Source organism: Anopheles moucheti, chromosome X, assembly GCF_943734755.1.
Source record: "Anopheles moucheti chromosome X, idAnoMoucSN_F20_07, whole genome shotgun sequence".
Lineage (NCBI taxonomy): Eukaryota > Metazoa > Arthropoda > Insecta > Diptera > Culicidae > Anopheles > Anopheles moucheti.
Window position 1 is genome coordinate 10,712,753 of NC_069142.1, and position 13,644 is coordinate 10,726,396.

The 13,644-nt window shown below is 49.5% G+C and overlaps 1 protein-coding gene across 1 annotated transcript in view; it reads left to right on the top strand.

The window, feature by feature from the left end:
* The window catches only part of LOC128307169 (histone lysine acetyltransferase CREBBP), a 24,996-nt gene extending 11,799 nt beyond the window's left edge, over positions 1-13,197 (top strand). The window contains exons 5-17 of the mRNA XM_053044906.1: positions 1-3,893; positions 3,983-4,272; positions 4,364-4,521; positions 5,274-5,378; positions 5,474-6,419; positions 6,513-6,743; positions 6,841-7,071; positions 7,156-7,553; positions 8,519-8,909; positions 9,065-9,421; positions 9,611-9,898; positions 9,987-10,292; positions 10,361-13,197. The exon at positions 1-3,893 is cut by the window's left edge and continues 1,398 nt beyond it. Of these exons, the coding sequence (XP_052900866.1) occupies positions 1-3,893; positions 3,983-4,272; positions 4,364-4,521; positions 5,274-5,378; positions 5,474-6,419; positions 6,513-6,743; positions 6,841-7,071; positions 7,156-7,553; positions 8,519-8,909; positions 9,065-9,421; positions 9,611-9,898; positions 9,987-10,292; positions 10,361-11,275 (8,509 nt within the window). The 3' untranslated portion in view covers positions 11,276-13,197. The remainder of the gene's footprint in view (positions 3,894-3,982; positions 4,273-4,363; positions 4,522-5,273; positions 5,379-5,473; positions 6,420-6,512; positions 6,744-6,840; positions 7,072-7,155; positions 7,554-8,518; positions 8,910-9,064; positions 9,422-9,610; positions 9,899-9,986; positions 10,293-10,360) is intronic.
* Positions 13,198-13,644: the final 447 nt, after the last annotated feature.

Here is a 13,644-nt window from a genome sequence, read left to right on the forward strand (position 1 = left end):
AAGTGAACAGCACTCGGAAAAGGTCGACAGCGGGAAAGATGATCAGCAGAAAGATTCCAGCAGTAGCAGCAAACCGGATGAATTATCTGACGGCCTGTCCAAATCGTCACTGCCATTGTCGTCCAGCGGGTACGCGGATGGGCAGGAAGACACCAACAGCAAAGTGCTAAAGCCAGACGAAAAACCAAAGCAGCAACAAGCGGGCGACCAAGCAACGATCGACGAAACGGGCCCATGTGATTCGTCCAAAACTATCAGCGATCCGTCGGATGAAGGCATAAAGAAAATGGACGTTCAGGAGCAAGAGAAAGATAAGACGTCGAGCGAGCTGCTGGCGGACGCGATGGAAGTCGATCCAGATACGTCCGCGTCTCAGTCGGCGGGTTCCTCGGAGCAGAATAAATCTTCCGCTGCGGGCCAGCTGCGAATCGGTGACGAACAGGATGCTGCCTCCTCGTTGGCAAAGGCTTTGCAAGAGCAGGATCACGAGATGAAGGATGTATCGCTAGTGTCGCAACTGCAGGAGCAAGAAAAAGACAAACAGTCACCGTCGCCCCAGCAGCGCCAGATGCAGATGGACCAATCAAAGCAACAGGATCTGCAGAAACCGCACACACCACAAACACCACAACAAGCGTCCCTATCCTCGCCGCAACAGCAGCAGCAAGTACAGCAACAGACGAAGCTTAACTTACAGCAACAGCAGCAAAAGCTGCAGCAACAGCTTCAACAGCAGTTGCAACCACAACAGCAGATGCAAATGTTGCAGCAGCAAAAGCAACCGCAGCCGATGTTACTGCTGCAACAACTTCAGCAGCAGTCCGACAGTCAGCAAATGCAATTGAAACAGCAGTCGGCGGACGGTACGGATCAGCAGCATGAACAGCTGCTTTCATCCACACAAACAACCCCGCAGGCATCGCCATTAACGAACCAACAGCAAACAGGACATTTGAAGGGTCTTCTACCACAAACGGTCGGTCAAGTTGAACAACCGGCACAGCAACAATCTTCACAAGACGGTTCGACCGCGCAGGTGTTGCTGCAACAGAACTCCGGCAGCGTCACATCAGGCGCGGATGTGGTAGGTTCTAGGGCATCGTTCAATCAGCAGCTGGTGAACAGCATGCAACAGCAGTGTGGACCCGCTTCCTCGCCGCTTCAGAGCAATCTGTCCGGCGGCACCGGGCAACAGACAAACCAAATGAACAGTATGCGAGGTATGGGAATGGCTGGCCAGCAGCAGCAGGGCAACACCGTGCGCTTAATGATGCCGCCGAACCAACTGGTGGCCGGTGGCATGTTACAGCAGCAGAACGATGGCAGCACCGGTTGCGGTGGAATGCTCGGACAGAACGCAACGAATCAGCAGCAGGGAAGCGTACAGCCCCAGCAGCAGCAAAGCCAAACCAACTCTTCAATCATTCCAATGGCGACGGGTAACGGTGGTAATCAGATGTTGTTCAGCCCCGGTGAGAGCGGACAAATGGCAGCAAGTGGTGGTAATTTAACCAACAGTGCCGGTGTTGTTTGCAGCACGTCCACCGCAAGTGGCATGCAAACACTCACCTCCCAGTCGATGCCCATCATGAACACGACCAACACCAGCACGATGAGTGCGGGCGGTGGCCCGAACACGAGCAATTTCGCGGTCGGTGCGGCCGGCGGCGGTAATACGGGTGGTAATGCGGGCGGCAACAACGCGTCGATGGTGGCCGTGCCAGTGCAGGGTACGAAGGATTGGCATCATTCGGTGACGCCCGATTTGCGCAACCATCTCGTGCACAAGCTGGTGCAGGCCATCTTTCCCTCGCCGGATCCGTCCGCCATGTTCGACAAGCGCATGTACAATCTGGTCGCGTACGCGAAGAAGGTCGAGGGTGACATGTACGAGATGGCCAACTCACGCTCGGAATACTACCATTTGCTAGCGGAAAAGATTTACAAGATACAGAAAGAGCTCGAAGAGAAGCGCCAGAAGCGGAAGGAGCAGCAGATGCAGCTGCAACAGCAACTCAATGCGGCCGGCCAGGTGGTCGGTGGTGGTCCGAACGCTGGTCAGATACTGCGGCCGCTAAACCACAACCACCAGCAGCAGCAGCAGCAGGTGAATCTGCTTGCCGGTATGAATGCAGCCTCCGGCAGCGGCGTTGCCGGTAACAATCCAACCACCATGCAACAGTTGCAAGCCGCCGCCCGTCACGCTGCCGGTGGACTGATGAACCAAGCGCAGAACAGTCTAGGTGCGCAAATGGGGGGACCGAACAACCGTATCGGTGTGGTGAACGCGCAACAGCAGCAGCAGCAGGGTGGACCCGGCCAGACGACGCAGCAACTGTTTGTCGCTCAACCCGGTCCCAGCCCGAACGGGAACCTGGTGCACGGTGCCGGTGGGACGGTGCTACCCGGCGGACTATCGCCATTCGGTCAGCAGCAACCCAACAACCACGCACCGGGTATGGTCGGCGTGTCACAGCAGTCCCCGCAAGTGGTGAACCAACAGCAACAGTCATTCCTCAACGGTCCTTCCATGATGGACAGCTCGTCGCAGCTGCAACAGTTCAATGATATTGTGCGTGCCAAGTGTGCGAATCTAAGCGGTGGCGGCGTCGACGGTACGCAACAGCAACAGCTCGGCCAGCTTTCCGGTGCGCTCACCGGTCAAACGATGGGCCAAGGTATGCGGTCGGCGTTCGGTGGTGTAAACGCGAACACGGGCCAACAGCAGCAGGGACCGAATCAGGGCGCGACCGGTGGCATGTTCGTGAATGCGATTAATCCGGGTGGGTTTAAGCTGATGAGCAGCGGCAAGGCCCAAGCGCAGCAACGCAACATTGCGCTCCTGTCGGGGATGGGTGGAAGTGGTACGGTAGGTGGAGCGAGCGGTACCGGAACGGGGCTTGTCGGTAGTGGTGACATGCTGGCCAGCAGTCCATACGGTGGAGTGGGAGGTGGTGGAACCATCGGTCCCAACACAACAGCTGTGGTCACCTCCAATGGGCCCATGCTATCGTCGCCTGCTGGAAGCAACACATCCAACAACAGTATTGTACCACTACTCCTCACGCCTGGCGGTCCACCGTCCTCGGAATCATCAGCTGGCGCTGGAGGAGTGTTGGGTGACTGCCAAACACTCGGCGGAACGGGCGGAAGCGGTGTATCTTCCTCCCTTCCCGTTGGCGCTGGTCTCCTGCCGCCCGGAACGCTCGGTGGATCTCTGGTACCCGCTACACTCTCGCTGAATGGTAGCACCACCACCACTACACCAGCAACGACACCCGCAACACCGAGCAGTGGAACACTTGCTGCGTCTACCTCGAACGTGCTTCCCACCTCCGCTGTTGGATCGTCTGTGACTAACACCACCGCAAACGGTGCAACGACTGCGGTGGGAATGACAACTAGTCGCATGACGTCGTCGTCGTCGTTCAGTTCTCAAATGGCAGCCCTCGAAGCAGCAATGGCTCGTGACAAGGAAGATTCACCTGAACCGCCCAGCAGCGCAAAGGACGGTGCAGGCGGCGGTAGCGGTGGCTGTGGCAGCAAGAACAACAAGGGCAAGTTTGAGATGAAGCGCGAGGAGGACATCAAATCCGAGCCGGACAGCAATCATATGGACACGTCGGGCGGTGGCGAAGGTGGCGGTAAGAATGTGAACAACGACTGCATGAGCATGATGTCACACGAGATGAAGTCGGAGCTACTGGACGGTTCGGACGGTAGCAGCAGCGGCAGTGGCAAGAACAAGCTTGACGTGTCCACATTTAAGGTGGACGTGGAACAGGGCCGTTCCGGTAGTCCAAAGGCGAAGGTGATGAAAACGGAACTGAAGGCTGGCATCTATCCGGAACCGACCATCCAGACGAACGCTAGTGACAACAAGAAGAAATGCTGTAAGTAATTTCGCGCACGTCCAGTACACTCTCCCCTGGTGGCAATTGTCTTTGTTATTATTTCATAACCTTGTTTTCTTTTTATTCAGCGTTCAAACCGGAGGAACTGCGGGAAGCATTGTTACCGACGCTCGAGAAATTAGTTACGCAGGAACCGGAATCGATACCATTCCGTATGCCGGTTGACCCAAATTCGCTCGGCATTCCCGACTACTTTGACATTGTGCGCCAGCCGATGGATTTGAGCACGATCCGCAAGAAGCTGGAAAGCGGTCAGTATCAAGATCCCCGCGAGTACGTCGATGACGTGTGGCTCATGTTCGATAACGCTTGGCTGTACAATCGGAAAACATCGCGCGTGTACCGCTACTGCACGAAGGTAAGGCAGAACGGCATTCTGCTAAAAGGCGCGATCTATGAACGATTGTAATGAATCTGGTTTGGTTTTTTTACATCCGACCATCTTACAGCTATCGGAAGTTTTTGAGATGGAGATTGATCCAGTGATGCAATCGCTCGGCTACTGCTGTGGACGAAAGTATACATTCAACCCGCAAGTGTTATGCTGTTATGGCAAGCAATTATGTACCATTCCACGAGATGCAAAGTATTACAGCTATCAAAACCGGTAAGTGTGTGTGTGTGTGTGTTGTGGAGCTTTTGCTTAATGTCGTGTATGTATCAGTAAAGCAGAAAATCAGTTTCGATCATTATTCTCTTTGAGGGGGAGATTGCGATGGGGATATAAATGCGCGCGTACAAGTGTTCAACCCGTAATCAATTTATTGCGCTAGACAAAACTCTCGTTCTCAGGGCGTTATTGAAAATTACAAACTATCTGGTACACCTGGACATTTTTTGTGTGATTTATTGTTAAATCAGTATTCTAGTTCTATGATATTTTCCGCGTACTTCCAATTAAAATTCTGTTGTAATTAGCTGCGTAAAGCGCTACTGCTGGTCCAATACTTTTTTTATTACGGGTTCACCACTTGCATGTTACAACAATGACGTCATCGTCTTACGTCCCCACCCGCGTCTCGAGTCTTCAACCGTCGCACACCATTAATCACCATAGCTTGATGTGTTCGTTTGGTACAATGAAATTAAATATGTGTTCATGTGTTTTATATTTTCATATTTCGCTCATCAACACCACTACCACCACCGCATCACCGCGAAAACTCAAAACAAAATGCTTCTTACATCCTCACCACCACCACCACCACCCTACATCGCAACAATATTCGGAATTACCATGATCTTCACTTCATCTTCCATCCTTACCGCCAACATACCACATCCTGCATTTTACTCTACTTCGACACATTAATTTGCCTCTACTTCGACGTTGAACAAAACAACAACAAAAACTAAAAGCTCTTTTGGGGCATTATCTACCAGATACACCTACTGTCAGAAGTGCTTCAACGAGATACCGGGAGATACGGTTACGCTTGGCGACGATCCGATGCAGTCGCAGACGTGAGTATTCACCAACAAGAGCATCAAGATTTTCTGTATATATTTATACTAACATCATGTTTTCTTTTTGCTGATCTGTTTTTTGATCGGCGCAGTCAAATCAAGAAGGATCAGTTCAAGGAGATGAAGAACGATCACCTCGAGCTGGAACCGTTCGTCGATTGTCTGGATTGTGGACGGAAGCAGCATCAGATCTGTGTGCTTTATCTGGAAACGATCTGGCCCGGTGGGTTTGTTTGCGACGCTTGTCTGAAGAAGAAAAGTCAGAAGCGCAAAGACAATAAGTTCAATGCGAAACGTTTGCCCACCTCCAAACTGGGCACATACATTGAGACGCGTGTGAACAATTTCCTCAAGAAGAAGGAAGCGGGAGCGGGTGAGGTGCACATACGCGTTGTCTCCAGCTCAGACAAAATGGTGGAGGTGAAGCCAGGTATGCGTAGTCGGTTTGTGGAAAATGGAGAAATGCTTCCGGAGTTTCCGTACCGAGCGAAGGCACTGTTTGCATTCGAGGAGGTCGACGGTGTGGACGTGTGCTTCTTCGGTATGCATGTGCAGGAGTACGGGTCGGAGTGTGCGGCACCGAATACACGCCGCGTGTATATTGCCTACCTCGATTCAGTGCATTTCTTCCGACCGCGCCAGTACCGGACGTCGGTGTACCACGAGATACTGCTCGGTTACATGGATTATGCGAAGCAGCTCGGTTACACGATGGCACACATTTGGGCATGCCCACCGTCCGAGGGTGACGACTACATCTTCCACTGCCATCCACCGGAGCAGCGCATACCGAAACCGAAGCGGCTGCAGGAGTGGTACAAAAAGATGCTGGACAAAGGCATGGTCGAGCGGACGATTCAGGACTACAAGGATATCCTGAAGCAGGCAATGGAGGACAAACTGCAGTCGGCATCGGAGTTGCCATACTTTGAGGGAGATTTCTGGCCCAATGTGCTCGAGGAAAGCATAAAGGAGCTTGATCAGGAGGAAGAGGAAAAGCGCAAACAGGCGGAGCTTGAAGAAGCGGCAGCGAATGCTGCGGTAAGTATATTGTAGCATATGCAAAGACCTTTCCACGTTCTCGTTGTTATCGTTACTTGAACTGCTCGTCATATTTGTTTCGCATTGCAGATCATGTCCATGAACGATGACAGTGACACAGTAGCCGACGGTAAGAAGAAGGGCCAAAAGAAGGCGAAGAAGTCCAACAAATCGAAGGCAGCGCAGCGTAAAAGCAACAAGAAAACGAACGAACAGATTGGGAACGATCTCAGTGCAAAGATATTTGCCACCATGGAAAAGCACAAGGAGGTGTTTTTCGTCATCCGGCTTCATTCAGCGCAGTCGGCTGCAAGTTTAGCGGTAAGTGCGCATACGATTTTTCTCCCATTTTAATTTCATTCGAGGTCCTCATTTATGTACCTATGCTTATACTTTTCAATGCTTATATTTACCACAGCCCATCCAAGACCCGGATCCACTTATTAACTGCGATCTGATGGACGGGCGTGATGCCTTCCTGACGCTGGCAAGGGATAAGCATTACGAGTTTTCTTCACTGCGTCGGGCACAGTTCAGTACACTTTGCATGTTGTACGAGCTGCACAACCAGGGCCAGGATAAGTTTGTCTATACCTGTAACAACTGCAAGAACCACGTCGAGACACGATATCATTGCACCGTTTGTGACGTAAGTTTGATAAGCCCTTTCGCTATAGCATTCCCATGCTTAATACTGCATTGATTAATTGTGTTTTTTTTGTTTTCCGTGCAGGATTTTGATCTCTGTATTACCTGTAAGGAGAAGGTGGGCCATCAGCATAAGATGGATAAGCTTGGTTTCGATCTGGACGATGGATCGTCACCGTCGGACGTGAAACAAACCAACCCTCAGGAAGCACGCAAGCAATCGATTCAACGCTGCATCCAATCGCTGGTGCATGCCTGCCAGTGCCGCGATGCCAACTGTCGGTTACCGTCATGCCAGAAGATGAAGCGCGTGGTGCAGCACACGAAGCACTGCAAGCGAAAGACGCACGGTGGTTGCCCGATCTGCAAACAGCTTATTGCACTCTGCTGCTATCATGCGAAACACTGCCAGGAGGCGAAGTGTTTGGTGCCATTCTGTCCAAACATCAAGCACAAGCTGAAACAGCAGCAGCTGCAACAAAGGTAAGTAATGATCCCCACCTGGCAAAATCCCACCCATACATATACAAAACTTTCTCAATAATTTCTCAATACCTTCGCGAAAGGGCGTCGTTATTGAGAAGGTTTTGAACATGTGTGCGTGTTCGTGTCCCTCCGGCGTTCGTGTCCTCTTCGGGTATCGAGACATATTTCTTTCCATGTGTTAGTGTTAGTTTTCCCTTCCATTTCTTTCGTTCTGTTCGGCGACGAAGGAAACACAGTCGATACACAACACTTGCAACACGAAATAATTAACTTTATTTTTATTATAAAAATATTTGTTACATCACTTTCAAACTATTTGCACTGCACTTTGAACAACCAAAAACCAAGAAATAAACGAACAAAAATTTTCACTATTACGGCTGTACGAAAGCAGCCTTCCTTCGCTGTGCACATGACTGTGCGGATGACGCTTCCAATGACGCCGTCGGTCGCTCCTGGAATCGTCGTTTGAAACACAAGGAACCAGAAAAAAAATGATATTAGAAAAGGTCCCAAACATTATCCTACACTTTATCTTACCTTATGCAACATGATGCACTAATATTTCACTGCTCCACGGCCGACTTACAAGCGTCCATCTTGCAAGCTGCTTCACCACAGCTGAGCACAACATTTACTGACGGCCTCACGGACTGTGTGCATGAGTGTGTTCTTCTTTCACTTTCGATCTTTTCCGATCGCGGTTGCAATTTGCCACTACACATTGACAAAATTGAGTAAAAAAACAGATTCGTATTGCTCGATACGGTAAATTCGACACCAACACCAGAGCAAACGCGCTAAATTTCGTGTCCGTACAGCAAAAACCGAAGGCAAACTTCGGGAAATGTCATATGGGGAGACAGAGAGAGTGTGTGTTTCTCCATCCCGTACGATTTTATAACGACGAATGCGTTGTCGAGTTGTTTATTTTACTAACTGTATATAATATACATTTGCAGATTGCAACAACAGCAACTTTTGCGACGCCGTATGGCGGTGATGAACACCACCCGACTTGGCGCACCAACACCTCAGATACCACAGAACAGCAATGGTGGTGGAAGCAGCTTAAACAATGCCGTCTGTTCGTCGAATGTTATTGCCGGCTGTTCGGTGGCACCGTCCGGACCAGTAAGCAATACGATGGCGATCGGTGTACCAGCGAGCGGTGGTGTCGTCACCAGTATAGGCTGCGGTGGAATGGGTAACGCTGGTGCGGGAGCAATGAGTCCGTCTGCCGTACCGAACACGGTGCAGATAGGTGGCATGGGCAGTCCGCATCACGGTGGCATGAGTATGAAACCGGGCGCACAAACACCACCGGCGAATGTGCTGCAAGCTGTTAAGCAGGTATGTGCTGAAGATAATCGACAGGAAGTGGAAAGTTATAATTTAAGTGGTTGGAATATCGGCCATTTCTCACCATGGTGTGAGTGTTTCAAATGTCGTAGCTTTATTAAAACTTTTTCATCGTTTATTTTTAAACAAAAAAAATACGTCAATAGGTGCAGGAGGAAGCTGCGAGACAACAGGCACCGCATGTCGGCTACGGTAAAGTTAATCCCGGAATGGTGCCACCGGTGATGCAGCGTGCAATGCCTACTGGCCATATGAATGCGGCGGGTGTCGGTGTTAACGTGTCCGGCGTCGGTGTAATGCCGAACTCGCAGCAGCAACCTAATGCGGTTGGTGTGTCGATGGGTGGTCCGGGCGGTGGCCCTGGCGGCATTGGACAGAATGTAATGCAAATGGACCAGTGGAACTCGCGTTATCCGAATGGCGGTGGACCAGGCATGCGCCCAACGCTACCCGGGTTGATGCAACAGCCACAGCAGCAACAACCACAGAACCCACTCCAAACGGTAAATTAGCTAGCGTGTTTCTCGGATCAAACTATACACCTTTTTAAAAATAGTTATTTCATTCGGGAAAAAGTTATCCTTATTATTTTCATTGCAAAAGCTACAAACACTGTTTGTACCAAAAAAAAAAAGTCAAATGTTTAATTCTTTAATTTAAATCGTTAACGTTATTATTTCGTTTTGCTGCAGGGCATTATGAGCGGCGGTGTTGGAGGTGCTCAAATAATGGCCGGCATACGGCAGGGCCCGATAGCAATGCAGGGTGGTATGATGGGTAATGCGCAGCAGCAGCAAGGCGGTGGTCAACAAAACCAACCCGGCCAAACCCAGATGGCCACGCAACCGAAGCAAGCAATCGCGCAGCTGATGGCGACCCTCAAGAATCCGGCCGCCGGTCCAGAGCAACAACAGCAACTGCTTTCGATACTGAAAGCTAATCCGCAGCTCATGGCAGCCTTTATAAAGCAGCGACAACAGGTACGCTTAACTATTTCGTCTGACCGTACGCGTGTTGGGTAAAGAGCTTTGAATTAATATACCACCTTGGTTCGGTGCAAAAAAACAGGCTCAGCATCAGCAAAATCAAAACCAGGTAGGCATGCCGCAGCAGCAACAACAGCAGCAGCAACAAGTCCAGCAACAGCAACAGCAGCAAACGCAGCAACAGCAAGCACAGCAGCAGCAGCAGCAGCAGCAGCATGGTGTAATGCATCCCGGCGGCTCACAGGTGCAACAGGTGCAAGCTGGACAACCGGTGATGGTGTACAATAATCCGCCCGCCTCCGTCCAGATGGTACCGAACCGTATGCAAGGCGTACAGGGTATGCCTGGCGGAGGCAAACCGGGCAATAATCCATCCATGCAAATACCGGTAAGTTTGCGAATCCCTGTTGCTGCTCTCAATGCAATAAGAACCTATTCCAACGATCCATTCCACAGCTTCAACAGCAATTGTGGTACAAGCAACAACAGCAGGCTCAGCAGCAGCAGCAACAGCAGCAGCTGATGCTTCACCGGCAGTTGGCGATGGCGGGTGGTAACATACCGCCAGCCCCACCATACAACCAGCGTCCGCGCCCACAGCAGCAGATGGGCGGCGGTTATGGGCAGGGCGGTGGCATGTTTCCCGATCAGCAACAATACATTCAACAAGCAATGAAACCCAACCCGCAAACACAGGGTGGTGTCGGTGTGAACGTGCTGTCCCAGCAGCTGCAGCAGCAGCAGGGCCAGGGCCCGAACCAGGGCATCATGGGGCCACCGAATCCCCAGCAGCTTGCCATGCAGCAGCAGCTGATGCAATCGGTACGATCGCCACCACCGATCCGTAGCCCGCAGCCGCAACCGTCGCCGCGTGCCGTACCGTCACCGCGGGCCCAACCGTCCGTATCGCCTCGGGCACAACCGTCGCCCCATCACATACCATCCCATTCGCCTGTGCCAGTGCAGCCGGGTGATGTTGTGCTGCACAATCATATGCACTCCACGCACCAGCCTTCGAACGTCGTGGGTATGGTCGGGGGCGGGGGCGGCGGCGGCGTTGGGGTCGGTGGGGTCGGAAATGTTGGCATGCCAGGGGCGGGTGCGGGTAACGTAGTTGGCGTGGGTGTGGTCGGCGTGGGCGGCCCCGTTAACGCCATGACAGTCGGTGGCGGCATGGGTGGTGTAGTCGGTGTGGTGGGCGGTCTTGGTGGCGTCGGTGGCGGTGGAGGTAATGTGGTGGGTGTAGGGAGCGCCGGTGGTGTGCAGCAGGATCTAGCGCAGGGCGTCGGAATAATCGGCCCAGGCGGTAATGGGAACGCTGGCGAAACTTCCCTGCCGGACCAGCTGACCAAATTTGTCGAACAGTTGTAGTAGTATTCTGGAAAAATCAACGTAGCGGGTAGAAACGTTCTATATTGATATTATTAGTTCTTCTTACTTTTTAGGTTCGAAAAGTTACTTTTAGGTTCGAAAGTTTAGTACCTAAATATGTATCCCCAAGTGTTCCGATTGTAGCCAGCGAATGGGGGGGTGAGAATAGATGGTGTGTATAGAAAAGTTAGGATATAGCGTTAGGATATAAACAAAAAATTTAATAATACAGCTACAGACGATTATTAAAAGGATTATGTATGTACTTTTAGCTAAACAGCTATGTATTTTAATATTTCTTCGATTTTCGTTCGTCAGACCGAAAGTCCATTAGCAGTCGATAGTTAAATGTTCATTAGTTTTATTCACCCCCGTACATATGCGCTCTTTTTTTTTGTTTGTTAAGGGGTGGTCCCACATGGCCGTATTTCGGCCTTAGTAAGAATCAGGATCATCAGGCCTGCGATTCCCCACCAACTTCCCGCATCAAGACTAAAAATAGCTTGCAAACGTGGTGGTCACTAGTCTAGTAACCCAATAGGAAGGCGGAGACCTAGGTCGATAAGCCAAATGAGAAACGCTCTCGTTCGTTAATATGGGAGTTAGTATTCTAGATTAAACAGGAGAGATTAACATTCTCTTCTCTCTCTTCTTGACGGCGTAACGATGTACTAGGTCATTGCCTGCCATTTCTTGGCTTACTAGATTTATTTTACCACGTAGTCAATCCTGCGTACTAGGGGTTGGTTCGAATGACATTTTGGTCCAGGTCAGCTCGTGTCAAAACCGGCGGCCGCTACCATCATGTCACCGGGCCGCCCAAAGAAGATAAACATTACGGCGTTTAAAATTCAAGCACACGTGAAAACCGAAAATCACGAAAATTTGTGTACATTTTACTATGAGCGGGGTTAAGCAGTACATGCGATTTAATTAATTAACTGGTCGATTGAAGCCATTTTTCTCAGGTTTCATTAATTACCTTTCGTTGGCAGTCGAGTGCGCGGCCGTACATAAACATGCTTACATAACTATATTAGTTTGTTTTATACATTTTTTATTACCTTCGTGAAAAATAAGCTTGATGGGAAGCTGTGGCCAGGGACCGAGCATCTTGGAAAATCATTTTTAACGTGCTCCATCGGAGCAGGCCAACGAGAGAGATACAGAGAGAGAGAGAGAGACATGTTTGCTTTTCGTGAGGTTTTTAAAAGTATGAAAGCCTTCGAAGGTTTTTGTCCTGGCAAAGTGTCAAGTAATGCTGCTATCACATGGACTGTCACATGGCTATCATTTTTTATCGCCAGTGCTGTTTTCCCAGGGGTGCCATGGATATCATCACCCGAACCGTGTTAACACTAGCTTGGAAGACTTGGAATATGTTTTAATATTTTTACTGTTACACGATAGATGTGTACAAGTCATGCATCAACTGTGGTAGAATTGATGAAACCCAAAACATAATTTGGTTTACACGAAGCGCAACAGCCAAAATGACTGGTCCGGGCAATCTAGTGTTATTCTATGCCATGCAAAACAAACGTTTGGCCTGGGGAAGTATAACCAAAAGAAGCGTAGCAGTCAACGTGCTCTGAACCATGTTTTCTCATAATAAACAGCAAAGACAAACGCAAGTTCAACTATGTGTGATCAAGGATCGTATCGTGTTCCAGTGCGTTTTCAGTTAGTATGTTTTGTAATTCTATATATATTGTGATAGTCAAAGAGAGAGAGAGAGAGAAGAGGCGGAGGGTGGGGGTAATAATGAAATGCGAGAAATTGAGAGAGAGAGGAGAATGTTTGATAAAACTTGAGAATGCAAGAGTTACATACATTTTTATCTTTGTGTTCGTTTATATTTTTATATTTGAATATGGGGTATATGAATATGTTTAAACGAGTTATACTGGGACAGAGAGAGAGAGAGAGAGATAGTGATAGTTTTTCAAGAGTGTTTGAAAAAAAAAGCAGAACAATAGAGAATTGATAAGAAAATTCAGAAAACACAGCAAAACAAAACAAGATGTTCGACAAATAAGGCCTTGCTAAGAAAACAAAAGTAAAGCAAAAAGAGATGCAAATTATACAACTGCAAAAAAAAACATGATTCAAATTTTTAACTTAGAATTAAACTTAGAATCTTCGTGAGGGGGTAGGGTGAGAACATAATAATGCGTGGCTTTCACACATTAACAAACATACGCACTTACAGTCTTCACTGGCGCACACGCATGCAAAACAGAAAATTCTCGGTAAAAAACACGATAAGGCAAAGCAATAGTGTTTCTTTTTATTAATCAAAAAGAACGGCCAGGCGGTATTGCAGAAAAGCAATAGCGGTCATCCATAACAAATCGAATCTAGAAAAT